General features: G+C 33.2%; 1 protein-coding gene and 1 non-coding gene across 4 annotated transcripts in view; both read left to right on the top strand.

Moving 5' to 3' along the window:
• GRID2 (glutamate ionotropic receptor delta type subunit 2) overlaps window positions 1–19,543 on the top strand; it is a 1,382,159-nt gene that overhangs the window by 258,964 nt on the left and 1,103,652 nt on the right. For all 3 annotated transcript variants that reach the window (XM_067035515.1, XM_067035516.1, XM_059066448.2), the window contains exon 2: window positions 15,431–15,586. In XM_067035515.1, coding sequence (XP_066891616.1) covers window positions 15,431–15,586 — 156 coding nt within the window. The remainder of the gene's footprint in view (window positions 1–15,430; window positions 15,587–19,543) is intronic.
• On the top strand, window positions 10,567–10,670 carry LOC131759077 (U6 spliceosomal RNA). Its single transcript, XR_009336406.1, has one exon. It is a non-coding gene; the product is annotated as a U6 spliceosomal RNA (small nuclear RNA).

The following is a 19,543-nucleotide window of genomic DNA, read 5'->3' on the forward strand; positions in this document are numbered from 1 at the left end:
CTCTTCTTTGAGCACATCTTATTCTGAAAGCAGAATATTTTTGGCTCAGGAATGGACTACACTTTTAACATAGATACAGTTTATTAGCATAAGAACTATAGATTTTGGAACCCAGAAGCTCTAGATTCAAATTCTAGCTCATTTATTTCTAGCTATGTGATTGGTAATTCACCTAACTCTTCTGATTCTGTCTCTTCACCTATAAAATGAGGATGAAGGGAGCTACCTAACAGGAATTTCAAAGTTTAGAAATATTGTTGCTCTTTTCTTACAAATATAACTAACAGTGGCAAGCATACACAACTTTGGCCATTTTTGTAAGATTTACTGTAAGATTATCTAGCAAGTGATTACTAAAAATAGGACTTGAAAGTTGAATTTTCATAAGTTTTTGACTTACAGATAGTCAATGACTGTGATACAGATCTTGGTAGCTGAAACAAATTAGGTATATTTTGCAACCATTACATCTAATAAATACCTAAAAATATTGCCATCCTTGTAAGGAAACTCATATCTCATTCACTGCTGTCTAGTATACAGTTATAATAGAACCATTGTTTTCTCACTGTTTTTAAGATATTTTATAGGGCAACCCCCTAGCAATATCTTTATGCAGCTCCCTAACATTAGTTGCTTATTCAGTATATGAAACAGCATAAAATAGGACATGTCGGAAAATTTTTTTCAGTAGATTTCTGTAAAATCTTTGGTTTTGCTTGTTAAAAGTGCTTATGTAATAAAGAAGATAAAATTTTTACAGGTGGGTTCAGAGATAATGAAACCATGAGGTGTGAAATTTATATTAGGAGAGTACCTCTTTGCTACCTGAAATATGCCACAGGATGCATTCACTTTCTTTAGAAATGAAGACCATATTTTATAGCTCTGAAGTGCTTAATTTCAAGTGACTTACCTAGTTAAGTTGACTCAGATTGGTAAAATAATTTATTTTAAATGTAGAAGCAGAGTGAATTTTTGTCTTAAGCATAAAATTAGAATTTTTACTATGTAAAAAATGGGCTAAACTAAGTTATTTGTGAGCAAAGTATGTTTGAATATTTAAAGAGCATGCATAGCATTCACATTATGTATATTTTTTCATACAGGTATTTCTTTCACCTGTGATTTTAATTATGGTACGGTATATCAGTTCTCACATTTTTTTTAATGGTAATGAAGGTAGTAATAAAAGAATCTAGTGAATTGTTACAGGAGGAAAAAAGTTGAATCTGTTCCATTTCTAAAAATAACTGCACGTCTTTTCAGTGAATGTACTGTTCAAGAAGCTACCTTCTTATCTTTTTTAAAAAAATGTGCATCATTTCAGTTTGGGAAGAGTTTGAATTGCTCTACTGTGTTAAAAAGTCTCTTTTCATAAACCAGTTATTTCTGTTCTTGTCATACCATTTAAGTTTGTAATAATAGGATATTGCTTCAATTAAATGTGTGATATGAGGAAACGGACTAAAATACAGGATATAAAGCTCTGGAAAACTTCACAGAGTCAATATAAAAATACTTAAAAATTAAAGAATTAAACAGTGTCATTTTCTAATTTTTTAATATAATGGTAACATACACATAGCAAACTTTACCATATCTCCCATTATTAAGTATACAATTTGATAATATTAAATACATTCATAATGTTGTGCTACCATCACCACCATCCATTTTCAAAACTCTTTTCATCTTGTAAAATGGAAACTCTGTACCCATTAAACAGTCACTCCCTATTCCCCTCTCCTTCCAGCCTCAGGACACAACCATTCTCCTTTCTGTCTCTATGATTTTGACTACTTTAAGTACTTTGTATAAGTGGATTCATATAGTTTTTGTCTTATTATGACTGGCTTATTTCATTTAGCATAATGTCTTCAAGGTTCATTCATGTTGTGGTGTATATCAGCTTTTTCTTCCTTCTTAAGAATGAAAAACATTCCATTGTATGTATTTACTACATTTTGCTTATCCATTCATCCATCAGTGAACACTTAGGTTGCTTCCATATGTTAGCTATTGAGAATAGTGCTGCTATGAGAATGGGTGTACAAATGTCTCTTCAAGACCCTTCTTTCAGTTTGGGGGAGTATATACACAGATGGAATTGCTGGTTCACATTGATAATTCTATGTTTAATTTTTTGAGAACTGCCATGCTATTTTTCAAAGCAGATGTACCATTTTACATTCCCACCAATGGTACTCAAGGGTTCCAATTTCTCTACATCTTGCCAACACTTGTTATTTTATGTTTGGTTTTTTTAGTAGCTATCTTAATGCGTGTGAGGTGTTACCTCATTGTTTGATCTGCATTTTCCTAATGGTTAGTAATGTTAAGGGTCTTTTCATGTACTTATTGACCACTTGTATATCTTCTTTGGAGAAGTGTCTGTTCAAGTTCTTTGCCCATTTTTGAATCCAGTTGTTCTTTTGTTGGGTTTTAGGAGTTCCCCATATATCTGGATATTAATCTCACATCAGAAACATGATTTACAAATATTTTCTCCTGAAGTGAATCTCTAGTAGACAGTATATACTTGGATCATGTTTTTTTTATAGCTATTCTGCCAAACTCTGTCTTTTGATTAGAGAGTTTATTTCATTTACACTTAAAGTAATTACTGATAAAAAGGGAATTTTGTCATTTTGCTATTTGTTTTCCATATGCCTTATACCTTCATTATCTCTCATTTCTGGGATTACTGTTTTCTCTTTTGCTTAATTGGTTTTTTGGATTGAAACATTTAAATTCCTTTCTCATTTCCATTTGTATATATTCTATAACTATTTCCTTTGTAATAAGCTTGGGGATTACATTTAACATTCTAAAGTTATAACATTCGAATTTGAGTTTATACCAATTTAACTTCAATAACATACAAAAACTCTGTTCCTTACACCTCTGTTCCTCAGTCCATTCAGTTGCTGATTACAAAAAATTATATCCATATATATTGTGTGTCCCAAAATATAAACTAATGATTATTTAAATGTATTAGTCTCTTAAATTATGTGGAAAATAAAATGTGCAATTACAAACCAAAGTTACAATCAATAGTACTAGATTTTAGATTAATGATTCTTTTAAATAAAATATCAGTGTCTTAAATCATGTAGAAAAAAAATGGAGTTACCGTTGTTATAATAAAACTGACTTTTATAATTGCCTAAGTATTTACCTTTACTGACATCTTTATTTCTTCATGTGGCTTCAAGTTACTAGCTAGTGTCCTTTTATTTCAACCTGCAAGACTCCCTTTAGCATTTCTTGCAGAGCAGGCGTAATGATAATGAATAACCTCAACTTTTATTTATCTGGTCATATCTTAATTTCTCCCTTAATTTCACCCACTGCCTTCTGGCCTCCAAAATCTCTGAGAAATTTGCTGGTAATCGTATTGAGGATCCCTTGTATATGACAAGTGCCTTTTCTCTTGCAGCCTTGAAGATTCTCTCTTCGTCTTGAGACAGTTTGATTATGATGTGTCTCAGTGTGGGTTTCTTTGAGTTCATCTTAGTTGAATGTTCATATATCAATCTTCTTGGGTATTTACATTAATGTCTTTCATCAAGTTTGGGAAATTTTCTGCCATTATTTCTTCAAATATTCTTTCTGATCCTTTCTTTCTCTCTTCTCCTGAGATACTCACAGGCCTTTAAACTCTGTTCACTTTTCTTCAATCTTTTTTCTATCTGTTCTTCAGACTTCATAATTTCCATTGTCCTATCTTCAAGTTCACTGCTTCTTTATTCTGCCTGCTCCTTGAGTCTGTCTGGTAAATTTTTTGTTTCCATTATGTACTTCTCAGTTCCAGAATTTCTTTGTGGTTTCTTTTTAGGTTTTATTACACTTTCATTGTTATTTCCATTTTTTTCATCCATTGTTTTCTTGACTTTCTCCACATCTTTTTCCAGTTTTTTGAATGTCTTTCAAGCAGCTGTTTAAAATATTTGACTAAATGTCTTGCCACCTCTTTCAAAGGATAGTTTGTGTTAATTTTTTTTTTTTTTTCTTTTAGATGGGCCATCCTTTCCTGTTTCTTGTATGCCATGTGATTCTTTTATTGAAAACTGGACATTTAGGAGTTAAATTCAGATTCTTCCCTTTCCTACCAGTTTGTTCCATTTTTTTGTTGTTTTTGTTTTTATTTATTATTATCATTTTTATTGTTGTAGGCTGTCTCTGTGCCAGGGATCAACCTGCCCTGTAAACATAAGGTCTTTTCAGCTCTTTTCTGAGCCTGCATTTTTCTCTAGGCAATGACTTTTCATTTCCCTGTGTATATAGTGCTTTTGAATGCCCTTGTCGGTAATGTCTGGCTGCCAAAAAGAGAAAAATGAATTGGGGTGGGGGAATAAAAGACTGCTGGCCCTCTTTTTAACCCCTCTGGCATACACTTCAGCCAGAGATGGAGGGGCTTGCAAAAGTGGAGGGAGGTGCAACAACAATGACTGCCAATATAAAATAAATTTTTTTTTAAAAATTGAAAAATAAAAAAATAAAAATTTCTAATTTTGACTGGACAAAAAAATGGCTGCCAGCCTCTTTTTCTACATCTCTAATATCTGAAGCAGCAATCAGTCATCAGAGCACAGATCCCTGAAATTTGGAGTACAGGGTCCATTTTGCCCACAAGCTGTATGCTAGGTGCTCCTGAAATGGCTTACAGCTGCCAGCTACATAACTGAGGGGTGGAGGATGGGTGGCTGGTACTGTGGTAAGGCCTGACATTGACTGAAATTAACTGCAGTTCACACTCTAAGTCTTCCTCTGGAAGTTGCAATCCTTCAATATATTCTAGAGTTCCAAAATAGTTTTGTCAGGTAGAATCTAACCCTCCAATTGTTGTCTAGGCAGGGAAACGGATTCCTGATGCTCCCTACTTCATCATCTGCCCAGAATTTCTGTAAATAATGCCATTTTTATTAAGAAAAATCCAGATTATTGATCTTTCAATATCTAGTATTCTTTAAAAAGTACAAATAATTCTTACTAGAAGAACTGATTTGGAATCTCTATTCCCCAAAGACCAAATTTATATAAAAATATGTATAAGCTATTCAGAGAGGATCTATGTTCCAGCATAAAATGATTGTTTTAAAGATTGGCCTCCTATTATGTTCCACATGGAAAAGTCAGATTATCTGTTCCTTAAGCAATGTTCATTTTCTTTTCTCCCACAGACTTTTGGAAAACATACAGCAAAGTCAGATGTTTAGGTGGCAGTACTGTCAGTTTAAATGTGCTTTGGGTTTCTGGGTAACTTTATAAGAATTCCAAATGAAATGTGAATTCAAATATCATTGGAGAGTTAGGCTGAGAAAAAGGACTTGTGTTACAATGAAGAATCCCTTCATGAGTTTGACTTAGCTCACAATGTGATGGCATGTCACATTCCAACATAAATGCCCTCCCCTGACATGGTAGAGATAGTCATTGAAAATTTATCTACTTGGTCTATGATTTGTTCTTCTCATTTTAAGTCACTCTATTATAATATATTGAGGGAAATTGAGGATTTAAAGGTATCTGCAATCTAAAAATATTTCTTATATTACAATATGCTTTCAAGTATTAAAGTAGAATCATTTAAATTATTTGTGTGGAGTTTTATCTCCTTCCAGCTATATCTTTCTATACTAATCATAAATAATTCTGTCTGTGATCTTAGCAATATCCTCTTTGAACTTGATTATCTATGTTTAAAACAAAATGATGCTTATCTGTAAAGTAGATAATTATGGTGGGTGAATTGGGAGTTAATAGTATAATGTACTTTGAACTCTGGGAACAAAATGCTAAGTAAGCAGTAGACACTGGGAGATAATGAACCAGTTAGTTTCTATACCTGGTCACAGTTTTAATAGTACAGACATAGGTAAATTAGTAAAGGTCTTTAATATATAAAGGTCTTTAATATATAAAGTCAATGACTCTGGCATTGTCATTCTATTAGGATCACTAGTCACTAAAATAGAAAAAAATTCTAAAAATTCTAAAAAAATGAAAGGCTAGATAGAGATTTGTTCTGAACCCTGAATTTAAGCATATATCAAAGTGTGTATGTTATTGGAACTCACTTAATAGTATTCTAAAGTTAATGCAAAAATTGTCATTTAACATGGTTAGAAAATTTACTTCAGCTTGGTTCATTGTATATGGTAGATAATTATCCCAAAAGCAGATTTAAAGTTTGGGAAAAAATGTGTAAATTCTTGAGTTAAACTACTCTTTAAATGGTATAGTTTAATTTATTGGGATAAATATTGTATGGACAAAAAATATGCAAAAATATTATTGAAAAACTTTTGTAAACTGGGCCTGGTTAATAAAAATTTCTCAAACAGAAGGATTAAAACCTATTTGAGAGTTTTAATATACACATAAAATTTTGATAATTATGAAAATAAAAATATACATATCACTTGGTAATATAGAAATTTATTATAATAAATATATTGTCATATATTAAACTTATAGATATCTTAGGGAGTTTGCCCTAAGTGAGAGCTGTGAATTCTGCCACAGCCATTTCTAGCTTTAGGTCTTGGGAAAATTACTTGCCCTGAGCCTCATTTCCATCAAAGGGTTTTCATCAATACTAAATGATATAATGCCAGTGAACTACTTATTACAATGCTTATTACTAATAAATGTTAATTACTTTCATTATTATTTCAATTATTATAAACTTGAGAGTAACACAACATATTATCTATAATTCAGAATGATATTTGCTAATAGCCCTGACTTTGGTGTATATCCAGCACAACCTTTCAACAATTAGAGTTATTATTTTGATTTACTTCCTTCGTCAGAGTGCTCATGAAGGGTTAGATAAGGTGAACTGAGGAAAATATACCTCTGAATGAAAGGAAAAATAGAGTTCTAAAAACTCTACTTCCTGTCTATGAAGAAATTAATGTAGAACATATTTAGAAAATTTCTATTGAATGAGAAAAGACTGCTGGAAATACTTGTTATACAGAATTAATTCATGGATGCTATCTCAATGTAATTAATATTATCTAGGCAGATTTTATATATATATAGTCACACACACTGACACATGCATAAACACATATATATGTGATACCTTCATTTTAATAATATCCCCACTGAAATAGTAGCTAGTCTATATGCTCAGATGAAGATGCCAAATGATATAGAAAATGCTAAGTTCATTTGGTCACAATTCTGCTACATTTTCCTGCTGTCTAGTAGTATGGAACTTGTTCAACCATTTTTCTTCTTGTGAAGGGTGAAATAAAGGAGAAATCTGATTTTTATAGTATTTATAATATCTTTATTACTCGTCCTCCTTTTGAATTATTTGCACATTTTCCACTGGCATTAGTGGGAATATCATAAGTAGATCCCCAAACATTACAGTTCTTTTGATTTGGATACCTGTGCACAGTGAAACTAACGCGTATGCACAGTGCACTGTTAGAATTAAATTTAAAAACCTACTTCTGAATAGTAGCATCTAAAACAATGAGGATATGTGATGACGACAATTCTGAATAGCTCTGCAGGACTGTAATTCTGCTGCAACCAATACATTGTCTCAAAGCAGAGACTTGTGCCTTTTGAAAAAAATTTAACCTCCAAAGTGAAATTACTGAAACTTCTAAGGCAAAAGACAATAAACTTTATGTGAAAACTCTTATGTTCAGGTTTTTACTATAATTTTTCAATTTTAAATACTTCATGGTGTATAGTAAATGAATTTGTTATGCTGATTACCAGACTAGTACTCATTATCAAATATATATGCATGTGTGTGTATATATATATATTCTCTAGTATTACTAGTTATTGAATATATATATCTAATATATTTAGTAATACTAGTTATTGTCACACATATGATACATGAATGACATAATGGATTATATATGTAATATATATATGCACATACATGGAGTATGTGCTTGAAATGAAAAAAACAAAACAAAACATTATATGGAAGACATAGTTCCAAACTGGAAACCAGAAAACCTAAATTCTTACTCCACCCCTTCTAACTCTTGGCTGTGTAATTTTGGTTAAGTTACTTAAAATCTTTTCACTAAAATTTCTGAAAAATGAGAAAGTTTTTGTATACCATCCTTAAAATTTCTTTCAGCTATGAGTCTATGAAATCCACAATTGCTCTTTCTGTTATCATCTTATGAAGGCATCTTAATTGTGCTATGGTCTGATGCAAGATGTAATGGATTTCAGCTGTCCTGTCAGCAAATCATTTGTGAAGAAACAAAATGGCTGGCTTTGATGATCATCTCTGTGTTGAGGGAAGGTTGACTGGGTGGATGAATGGATGGGTGCACGAATAGGTGGATGTATAAACGCGTAGAAGGAAAGAGGAAAAATGAGAAGAGGAAAAATTGCACAGAGAGAGAGACAGACCAAGGGAATCAACTCTTTTGCTTCAAAGAAAATTAAAGATTCAATGCATGTAGTACCTTTGAAAAGTTTATTCTTTTTAAAACTATGTATCATAGAGAATTTATATATATTAGGCAAAATTAAATAAGAGTTTGAACTCTGAGAATAAAAAAGACTAGTTACCGTGATTTTATTTGCAGCTCTGAAATCTGATCATATGTTTTTGGGCAATTGTTTCATACATGTCTTTTTAGATGATAAGGTTTTAAACAGAAATTGATTGTGCAAGGGTAATGTTCACGTGTTGATATTTTCTTGTTTTCAAGTTTTAGAATTATTTATTTTAAAAGATATTTGGTATGTTAGTTATATAAAATGAGATATGCAGACCTTCCAGTAATTTGGTCAACTCTGTATGTGGAAAAATTCTTTCTGTTGTAGAAGTGCTGGATCTGGTGGACCCCAACTAGGTCCTTTCCTTGCCTATGTTGCTGTGCCAGTTGAATGAGACCAGGTTCGGCAAAGCAGAGCAGAAACTTTACGCCTTGGTCAAGGAATGGGGAAGGGAGAGCTCTAAGACCCCATCTTCTGGGGGAAAGGAAGTAGGCAACTTTTAAGGGTTAAGAGGTGGGTGTGCCATCAGTACCCGGGGAAAGTGGCAATAAGTTCCAGAAACAACCAAAACATGCACAGTCCTGTGGGCTCTTCTGTGCAGGACACTAATTGTGCTAGAAAAGTGCAAGTCCTCCCTTTCAGAGGAGATCCTAGCATGGTAATGAAGCAAAGGCAACTTTCAGACATTTTGGGTCTCATCTGTACAGGTGCTGCCCTGGTGGTCAGGCTGGAACCAGTTCAGGGCAGTGGACTGTCACCGTCTTGGACCTTTCTTCTCAAGCTAATTCTGTGGTTTTGCTTATGTGGCTTCTGCCTTAGTTTTTGTTAAGCAAGCACAGCTATGGGCATAGACTAACAGATTGTGGTATGGAAAGAAAGAAAGTAGGTTAACCTCTGTACAAGTACAGGTCTCTTTCCGGTGACCCTTCAAGATGTGTATCCAAACCTTTCTCAATATTTGTAGAGGAAAATTCTGACCTACGTGAAGACATTTTCTTTCTTTCACTACCTTCCCAGCTAAACAGTGTTTCCTCTACTTGCCTCCTATGTATAAGATAAAGATGAATTTAAATATTCAAACTACAGCTACAAGTATATGATTAATACTTTGCTGAATAATTTGGGAGTCATGATAATACCTGTGATAATAAATTCACATACAGGTACATTTGCAATTCTACTTTTGTTCTAATTTAGAATTAGTTGTAACTTACATTTTTATTCCTATATTTGAATTTAGGTATCCTATTTTACAAGGTCATGCCTAACTAATATAAGGAAAGTTTGAACTGTTCCTCTTTCTTGAGTATCTAATATATTCAGGCTCTGTTATAGACACTCTAATAAAAATAGTTTCTATGGCCCAGGAAATTATATTTTGCTAAGGAGACAAGGCATATATCCATGGTGGAGACAACACCGTGAATAAAGACATGAAGGTATAAAAGCTTAAAATGTTTTTGAGAGTTATGGATGTGGTCAGGTTAGTAACTTCTTTATTTATTTTTTAAAATTTATTTTTTTGGCTGTGTACGGTCTTCGTTGCTGCGCACAGGCTTTCTCTAGTTGCGGCGAGCGGCGGCTACACTTTGTTGCAGTGCACGGGCTTCTCATTGTGGTGGCTTCTCTTGTTGTGAAGCACAGGCTCTAGGTGTGCGGGCTTCAGTAGTTGCGGTATGTGGGCTCAGTAGTTGTGCTTGCGGGCTCTAGAGTGTAGGCTCAGTAGTTGTGGCGCACGGGCTTAGTTGTTGTGCAGCACGTGGGATCTTCCTGGACCAGGGATCGAACCCATGTCCCCTGCATTGGCAGGTGGATTCTTAATCACTGCACCACCAGGAAAGTCCCAGGTTAGTAACTTCCTACAAATTAACAGGCATATTTGCAAATGGAAATTTTTAGAAAATGATTTTATTAACTTGTACGTATGGCCCTTTACAATAGTTAAAAAATTAAGACTTCAACATGTTTTTAATACCACTATAAACTATAATTACTTCCTTTCTAAGACATAAGTAGACAAGGATGATATGTTTTGTATTTAAAAACTTGTATGTAGTGCTTGCTTCAGCAGCACATATACTAAAATTGGAACGATACAGAGATTAGCATGGTCCCTGCGCAAGGATGACACGCAAATTCATGAAGCGTTCCATATTTTTCAACGAACACATGAAAGCATGCTCAACATCATTAATCATTAGAGAAATGCAAATCAAAACTACAATGAGCTATCACCTCACACCAGTCAGAATGGCCATCATCAAAAAATCTACAAACAATAAATGCTCGAGAGGGTGTGGAGAAAAGGGAACCCTCTTGCACTGTTGGTGGGAATGTAAATTGATACAGCCACTATGGAGAACAGTATGGAGGTTCCTTAAAAAACTAAAAATAGAACTACCATATGACCCAGTAATCCCACTACTGGGCATACACCATGAGAAAACCATAATTCAAGAAGAGTCATGTACCACAATATTCACTGCAGCTCTATTTACAATAGGCAGGACATGGAAGCATCCTAAGTGTCAACTGACAGATGAATGGATAAAGAAGATGTGGCACATATATACAAGGGAATATTACTCAGCCATAAAAAGAAACGAAATTGAGTTATTTGTAGTGAGGTGGATGGATCTAGAATCTGTCATACAGAGTGAAGTAAGTCAGAAAGAGAAAAACAAATACCATATGCTAACACATTTATATAGAATCAAAAAAAAAAAAAGGTCATGAAGAACCGAGGGGCAACACGGGAATAAAGACACAGACCTACTAGAGCATGGACTTGAGGATATGGGGAGGGGGAAGGGTAAGCTGGGACAAAGTGAGAGAGTGGCATGGACATATATACACTACCAAATGTAAAATAGCTAGCTCGTGGGAAGCAGCCGCATAGCACAGGGAGATCAGCTCGGTGCTTTGTGACCACCTAGAGGGGTGAGATAGGGAGGGTGGGAGGGAGGGAGATGCAAGAGGGTGGGGATATATGTATATGTATAGCTGATTCACCTTGTTATAAAGCAGAAACTAACACACCATTGTAAAGCAATTATACTCCCATAAAGATGTTAAAAAAAAAAAAAACAAACTTGTATGTAGACTCACCTGAATATGTCACTCTCTTTGTGTCAGGATAAGTGAAGCCTTTTTTCCCTCCCATGGACGGAGCAGATCATCAGTCCCAAATAATGGAAATGACTAATTAAAAATTGGTCTAACGGGAATATTTAGGAGATGTTTGTTCTCTGCCTGTTGCTTGGTTATTCTTCCCTCCAGTTTGGCCAATGCAAAGTGTAAATAGAGTATAATTTGTTGATCAAACACTGTGTGTGTGTGTGTGTGTGTGTGTGTGTGTGTAAGTGGTGGAAGAATTATTTCATCTTGACAATAAGTTGGATCTGGTTTTCACCTCCAGGTTATAAAATAAAACTGACAGTTAAAATGTGCTAATAAAAATAGCTGGGAAAGAAATAGATGCTGTGTCATCATGTAAGCTATATAGTTATGTATGTTCCATTTGAGAAACTTTCCTTTCCATAAGTAAATCTAGGATATTTGAAGTTCAGTTAGACTGCTCATATGTGTGTGTATTAATACAAAGGATAAAGAGATGATATTGCAATACTACTGGAAGTGCATGACATTAAAAAGAACTGTCTTTCCTGAGATTCTTTATGTGGAACTTATGAGGTTGTTTTCAGAATACTTGTGTTTGATACAAAATGCGTCATTTAACAATACTTTCGTGGTAAAAAGCCAAATTTAAGATGAGTTTATCGCTGAAGGAAAAAGTAAATAAATAAATAAGTGTATTTGAAACGTTGGCTAGGATTTCCTGTTCTTTGGTTATGTTGCCTCTGTGCAGTTAGATGAATCATTTCTTTCGTGTACTTCTTTGCTGTTTGCAGAAAGATGGACTGCCTTTTTTGTGCATGTGCTTGCAATATGTCTTAATTCAGCACAGAATTGACTAATTTCTTATCATTTTGGCAGGTTTCTGCCATTTATTAAGCCAGGTTTAATGTTTAAAGCAATTTTAAGTGTTCTGTCAGGTAATAGTAAAATGCTTCCATTAAAAATGTATTAGCAATACTCAGCAGAAGTCAATAACATTACCTGCTATAAAAAAAGTTCGATTAGAAACTTTTCTAAAAGACCCATGTAGAATCCATTACAAGCTGAAACATCTCTATATAAATACACATCACTTCTTTGAGAACAGACATTTAGATTTTCTGGTTTAAAACAAATTGGTTATTTCAGCTCCAATTATAGCACATTTATATCACACTTCCTAAAAAGCTCCTAAAGAAATTTTTATATCCCAGTTGATAATATTAGATTTCAGTGTAAGGATTAACTTAGATTCTCATAAATATTATCACAAGTTAAAATGAGTCTTCATGAATGTGAATGAAAATTATCAAGATAAATCTAAAATTTATTGCCTAAATATTAGTTTATAAAGTATATTTCTAATTCAGAGGTGACAGGATAGGTCAGAAATTAATGTCTATTACATATATTGATTACATCAATAAAATATTAATAGTCTGGGTATTAACTATATAATAGTGTAATTAAGAAATAATTTATGTATCAATTTAAAAAAATTCTTCACCCTTTTCTCATGTTCTTAGCCATGGCAGGTATTCAAATACATAGGAAACGTAAAGGAAGGATTTTTTTTTTTTTTTTTGGCGGTACGCGGGCCTCTCACTGCTGTGGCCTCTCCCGTTGCGGAGCACAGGCTCCGGACGCGCAGGCTCAGTGGCCACGGCTCACGGGCCCAGCCGCTCCGCGGCACGTGGGATCTTCCCGGACCTGGGCACGAACCCGCGTCCCCCGCATCGGCAGGCGGACTCTAAACCACTGCGCCACCAGGGAAGCCCAGGAAGGATTTTAAAAGGCTGGTCAAAGTAGTCAATGAATCCGTGCAAACATAGAAGAGCAGTGGTAAGAGAAAGCCAAGCTGACACAGTGAGCCTATTAGACACTGCCTTCTCTAGCAAAAAGTAATCAGTGCTTGCTTCCCGTGGTGAAGCCACATAGGGTGGAGAGGTCGGAAGTAACTTGCCACACTTGTCAGAAATGGACATAGGTTCATCCTTGCTTATCATGGATTGACTCTAATAATTCATAATTATCTTTCGCTAGAAGACTTGGGGTTTCAGCTACAGAATTATTAAAGCAACAAAATTGATAAATGTAAAGTGTGTCTGCTTCTGTTTATACATATATGTGTATTTTTGTGTATGTGTAAACATATATATGCATATTTGTGTCTGCATGTATAGTGTTTATCTTTTCATATGTGTGTATACTACCTGTATTATATTTATATGTGGAAAAAAGTCATTTTTATATACACATAATTTTATTTTTTCATACACTGTAATGAATATAGTCAAGAAATATGTATTATGTGTATATGGATGTATATGTGGATATGTACATATATAGTTATTCCTTTATCATGTTATTGACCCTTAGGTATATGTCTCTTTTTGTCAACAGGGTCTTCATTAGGTTTATTCAGAAATACAAAAAGTACATTGTCCCAATTATTTATGATTAAAAAGTAAATAATTTTAAAATGTGTGCTTAATTAGAACTGGAAGAGTCAGAATGAACGCAAATAAAGTATGCATGGCCAGATAGGAAAGAAACTCCAGATATGCTGTAAAGTAAGAATCTCGGTTAAAACACATTTATGTCTTTTGGGTGAAATCCTGGAAGGCTGTATCCCATAGTTATGTAAAGCAAGGACGTTGGAGTAAGGAGGCAAAAGCTCTGGCCCTTATTGGGGAACCTTAGGCATATTTCTTGCATGGAATCCTAATTTTTAAAACTGTATGTGTATGTAGTAGTGTACATATCACATAGTTATTTTAAGGATTAAATTAAATACTGTAATATGAAGAAAATAATAGAACATGTTGAGCTTTGTTTGGATTATATTATAGTATTTAAAAAAAGAAAACACTAGCATGTATTGAGACATATTTAGTTATCACAATTTACTTAAATTTGCAGGCATAGTATCATTTAATACAGTTAATAATCCTTACAGATGGATATTATTTTTACTATTAGATATTACAGATGATGAATGTGGAGTTTAGAATTTGAATCCCTTCTCAAGGTCATATACTTAACAAATGTCAGAGTCAGGATTTGAAATCAGTTTACTTAGAACTGGGATGTTTAATCAATACACTGACAAACTCACAGTCAAATAAAAGTTAGCCACAACTCTTATCATCATCATCATCATTATTACATATGAAGGAAAAGTGCCATAATTATTCACTAGAACTTATGTTAGTTCTTCAGGAAATATGTCTCCATTACTTCTGCTCAGAGGTTTGTGTGTCTCTAAATTTTTAATAAATATTTATTGAATTTACTATTGTAAAAGATACTGAAACTCTTGTTCAAGAAAAAAAGAAAGAAAGGAAAGAAGGAAGGAAATAAAAAGAGAAAAAGTAAATTAAGATCATTGTAGCAATTTGATTCCTATTTATGAATGGACTCAGAAAATTTCCTGATTTTTCTCCTATTATTCAGAAAAAAAATTCTACAAGTTACGAATTCTTAAAGATCTCATGACATGAGACATTCAGTGTATTTAACCGCTTTGCCCTGCGAAGGCTTTTTGTATTTATTATACTGTCTTCCCGATACTCTTCCAGCAAAACACTTTGACGTACTGTTCATCATTTCCATTTGGGAGAACTAACTGCATTCCTGCTTAGCTCTCACACTGCTTCCAGTACAATGTGGTTCAGTAATAAAGTGCATGCTTTAAGGGAAAGTATACGTTTTTCAATTCATAAGTCTGTTTGGCATAATTCCGGAGGGAATGACAGAATATTTATGTTATTGTTTAATGGCGATACTCACTTCTTTCTAGGAGCAATTTTTGATGAATCTGCCAAAAAGGATGATGAGGTGTTTCGCACAGCAGTTGGCGACCTCAACCAGAATGAGGAGATCTTACAGACTGAGAAAATCACATTTTCGGTGACATTTGTTGACGGCAACAACCCTTTTCAAGCAGTTCAAGAAGGTAAGGTCCATCAGCACTCCACTTTTTACTTTGTTTCTTTGGTTCAATTCAAATGGCAATGAAATTAAAAATTTAAAATGCCATTAAACATGGACATCATTTTTGCATCTTTGCTGCATTGCTTTTCTTTTAGAGTATTTGGTAAATTTTAATCCTGTATTCTACTTCTGAAAGGGCAAAGTGTGGAAAGTTGTTGTTTTAATTGAAATATAATATGAAAATGGTTATAAATATTTGTAATAAAAACTTTACAACATTTTATGACTTCGGTGTAAATGAAGCATTCCTTAAAAATATGACTTTCTATCTGAATTTTTACTTTTGTCTTCTTTGAGATAAGAAAGAAATTTTTGTACTTACTTAAATTTAAGTAAATTTATTTACTTCCTTCTTTGAGAAGGAAGTTTTCCTTCTCAAAAGTTTTCCTTTTGAGAAGGAAAACTTTCAGACACTACATACAAATCAAAGATTTTGTGCTGGGATCCTAACATACTGACCTAGGCTATAAATTTTTTACTCTCTACAATGTGCCAAATATTAAAGCACTTTTCTCCATTCTCTCTGTATACTTGAGTGAATTAAAATTTTTCATAGGTACAAAGTCATAAAAATACAAATTATTTTTATTATACTGGAAAGATCATTTATATGAACAAAGGTTTTGATTGAAAGATCATACACTAATAAAATTCTAGTTTTGATGATATTATTCTAATGAAATATTTAACCTTTTGATTGGCAAAGTAATCATTGTCCATGAAAGTATTTGTTGTTAATCTGTTTTATATTTTATTGTGATAATATTTAGACAAAAGATACTAATACAAAATTAATTTAGTTAAATGAAACATTTCTTTTATTAAAAACTTAAAGAGGATTTGGCAGAAGAAAATATGGTCAAGATATTAAATGGAGTAAAGTTTGGTGGGAAACTTTTTAAAGAAAAGTATTGAAGGGGTAAGGAAGATAAATGTTTTAAATTTAATGTATCTGCATGATATACAGGTAACCTTTTTTGGAATGTGTTTTTGATCAGTGGCATTGGCTACTATCAAAGCTTATTTATGCTTATTTCTGTCAGTAAGGGAATGGTTAGAATGACTGTGGTCTAATGGATTTTCCTTCTTATTAATTTGATGGAGTGAAAAAATATTATTTTAATAAAATGAACAGAAATGTTTTTAGTAAAAGTTGTTTTGCAATAAAATAGGTTGTTCATATTAATATGATGGAATTTTAATTTTAATAAGTAAACATCAATTAAAAAAATCAGATTAATAGAAGCACCCAGTTATTTTCTTACATTTTAAATCAGAATTATCCTGGGAATTTGTAACTTTAAATCATGGTTATGTTGATAAATTTTCTATAGAAATTTTTAAAAGCTGTCTAAATTAATGTTAGAATTCATAAAGTAGTCTGCAAAAATAATAAAGTAGAAATTGTGGAAAATACCCAATAATGTAAAAGAATATATGCACTAAGAAGTGTATATTATTTTTTAAAAGAAGTATCTATGATATTTCTTTCTCAACTATTAGTTTTATTGACTGGAATGGGAGCAGGAAAAAATTAGGACTGACTTTTGTGACTGTTTTCTTATTAATTACATATTAATAATTGTAAATTAACTTTGAAGACATGCTAAAATATTCATGCTTTTAAAAAATCCACTTTGACTGAAAAAATGTGGATAAAGCAATGAAAAAAAATACAATGAGCAGAAGGGAATTAGAAAGACTGAATAAATATGCCCCTCACACCTTTTTAGAGACTACAATTTGAAAAACAAAGACAATTTTTAAAGTACCACAGTTAATCTGTTTACATATTGCTTTGTGTAGCCATTCTGCTGCCAACTAAATTCTGGAAACAAAAATATCTCTCAAAAGAACTATTGTGACTTGAAAGAATTTGTGGGCTGAAAGAAAATTGAGAGAGTAAATAAGTTTTAAGTTTCTAAGATAGAGACAGCTAGATATTTGTCAAGAAAGAAGAGCTTGACAATTTGCCTGATGGGTTTTGATACTAACAGGATGTTCTGGACCAGTTATCTTGATGCTCTGCTCTGGCTAATGAACCTGAGATAAGTTCTAGGAAACTCTGGAGCTAATTTGTTTCTCCATTCAATATCAAGAAAGATCTCAGCTAATTTTAGAAGTAAAAATAATTCTTTCTAGAGGTCTTATTGTAATTGATTAGTTTCCAAAACTAAGGGAAAATATTCAACTGAAAGAGAACAAAAAAGTATTCCAGAGTATTTTCTTAAATATTTTGAGGAAGTATTTTAGAAGAAAATTTCAACTGAACCATCAAAGATGGCCAACTTTTCTATCATCATATCTTGGCTGCAATACCATTAAAATCTATAATAGAGGTCCTTAAATCAGCTTATTTGTTTTTTACATTCTAAAGATGGACACGAGATTCAGTGATATCATTATTATCTATTGTTTATGCATTGGCATTCCTGATGAACATCTAAAAATTCATGGTTTTGAGCATGGTTTTGCTGTGATAATATAAGATTTATGTTCGTGGGTTTTAGATGGCATGGATTAGTAGAAAAATACCAATCTAGTTGATCAGCAGCAGTTGTATTGTATAATCCACTCAGGTCGTTCATCCTTGCTTTTCCTCATCTATAAATAGTGAAGAAATTAGAACATAAATGATGTATTTTTAAGGTGAATTTCATCTCTATAGATGAGGTGTTACACAAATCTTTAGAACAGATTTCCAGATTTAGATTCGTAAAGGATTATAGAAATTATAATTATTCAGTTTCTCTTTAGAGAAGTCTTCACGTTGCTGAAGTTGCCTCCTAGTTGTTTCTGTGGCTGACTTCAAAATTGATTAAAGGATATTTGGTAGCTGTCCTTTCTTCTGCTACCTCATCCAACTATTGACAGCAACCCAGAGAACTCATTACTATCACCGAAATCCAGAAAGGGTCTTTTGCAGGTTGAGTTGATCTGGACCAAAGCAGCTGTTGCTAGATTTCTCTCCTTACGTCTCTTTTGTAGATTGTTTCCTCTGTGGGACCTATATACTGGATATAACATAGATACACAAATGGCTGGTGTGAAGGGCACTTATGTCTCTACTTAAAGCAATAGCAATTGCTTATATTGTTAGCTGTTAACTGAGACCAACACCACTATGGGCCACGAAAGGTGGGGATTTATAAGAAAATAAGGCCGGGGAATGTATGGAGAATGCATTTGTAAAAGTGTTCACATTGGAAGGTGAACGCAGAAATATGACTGCATGTATAATTCTCGCCTACATCAGATGTATCAGGAGGGGTGTTGAGCACTGTTGATATTGAATGGCAAGATTCAGTTACAACATTTTGAAATAATTATTAGGAAAAATACCTAAAAATGAAATGCATAGTGAAAAGAGTGTAAGGACAGATTTATACTGTAGAGTCACAAATGATTCTATTTGAAAGAAAAAAGAGTAACTATCATAATTATTCTCCTTTCTGCTACGTTAAAAACCATTATAAACAATATAGTTATAAAAGCTGCTTTTAATACAAAAAGCAGTCATGGTTAAGATTGCTCATCTTCCAAGTTGCAGCCTGGTCCACCTTTAACTTACTCCTTTGCACACCCGGACGTGAACATTGATTGCTCCCAGAGTCTTGTAAAAACAGACATCTCACTTTAATACAGTGATGATTTCAGTTGGGTTTGCCTCATATATCTTACAAAGTAAAACTACTGTTAAGTGTAAAACAACAAGACTGCTTTCATTTATGGTTTCTGAAATCAGTCTCATTTATTTATTTTTAATATACACGTATCCGTATCGTGTGTAAAAGGGATAACAGGAGAGTAGCAGAGCCATAAACAGTATAAGGAAATCTAAGTAGGAAAAAGCACTTCTCTGAAACACATCACAATTCATTGTGAATATTTCTGGTGCCATAGGCTAAATCTGAGTTCA

Source organism: Kogia breviceps, chromosome 6 (genome assembly GCF_026419965.1).
Source record: "Kogia breviceps isolate mKogBre1 chromosome 6, mKogBre1 haplotype 1, whole genome shotgun sequence".
Taxonomy (NCBI): Eukaryota; Metazoa; Chordata; class Mammalia; order Artiodactyla; family Physeteridae; genus Kogia; species Kogia breviceps.